This window comes from Mus caroli, chromosome 6 (assembly GCF_900094665.2).
Source record: "Mus caroli chromosome 6, CAROLI_EIJ_v1.1, whole genome shotgun sequence".
Taxonomy (NCBI): domain Eukaryota; kingdom Metazoa; phylum Chordata; class Mammalia; order Rodentia; family Muridae; genus Mus; species Mus caroli.
In genome coordinates, this window is record NC_034575.1 from 115,437,658 (window position 1) to 115,438,721 (window position 1,064).

The 1,064-nt window shown below is 36.8% G+C and overlaps 1 protein-coding gene across 1 annotated transcript in view; it reads left to right on the forward strand.

The window, feature by feature from the left end:
- The window catches only part of Kdm5a (lysine demethylase 5A), a 70,013-nt gene that overhangs the window by 15,950 nt on the left and 52,999 nt on the right, over window positions 1–1,064 (forward strand). The window contains 1 exon segment of the mRNA XM_029478250.1: window positions 318–409. Coding sequence (XP_029334110.1) covers window positions 318–409 — 92 coding nt within the window.

Sequence of the window (1,064 nt, forward strand, 5' to 3'; positions counted from 1 at the left end):
TGACTAACTGGAGACCCCACTCTAAAGCATACATATACACAGTATGTAATAAATATGGCATGCAGGTAGTCATTGAGAGTTTTAACTCTCTGGATTTGTGTAGATTAGAATCCCAAATCTGCTATACACTGGCTATATGATTTTAAAGAAGTTATCCAATTTTGCTATACCTTAGGTTCTTTATCTTCAGCTGCTAACAGTAACTAAGTCTAGCTCATATTGTTATAAGACTTTATCTAATTTAAATAATCTTAAGTAATGTGTGATTCATAATAAGAGCTCAATATCAGTTTACTTATATAACTTTTTTTTTCAAGATGAAGTCACCCGAAGAAGAAAAGTTACCAACAGGTCAGATGCATTTAACATGCAAATGAGACAACGGAAAGGAACTCTCTCTGTTAACTTTGTAAGTTATTGGGACTTGTCAGGCATGAAAGGATTTATTTTTGTCTTGCTATATATATAGTGTTCAATTAGCTTATTTGGCAACTGGAGAGACGGCTCAGTGGTTAAGAGCACTGACTGCTCTTCCAGAGGTCTTGAATTCAATTCCCAGCAACCACATAGTGGCTCACAAACCATCTGTAATGAGATCTGATGCCCTCTTCTGGTGTGTCTGAAGAGAGCAATGTGTACTCATATACATAAATAAGTAAATCTTTTTTAAAAANTAGCTTATTGATTAAAAGACATGGTGGAAAATCTCAAATTGCAGCTTTGGTTTATGTAATATTAACTTTGCTTTGTCTTATGTACATTATCCTAAATCATATGCCTGTGGGTACTGAGTTAGAGAAGAGAATATAAATCTATGCATAATTAGCCCTTGTGTCTTCAGCTTCTCTTTGCTTTGGTTTAACCAAATATAGATCAAAGACTTTTTAAAACTTGTTCTTGGAGCTGGAGAAGTGTTCAGTGGCCAAACTCACTAGACACTCTTCCAGAAGACCTGGGTCCGACACCAAGCACATATCTGGCAGCTCACAGCTATCTGTAATTCCTGTTGCAGGGCATCTGATGCCGTCTTCTGGCCTTTGGCTTCTGAGAGCACTAGGCATGTC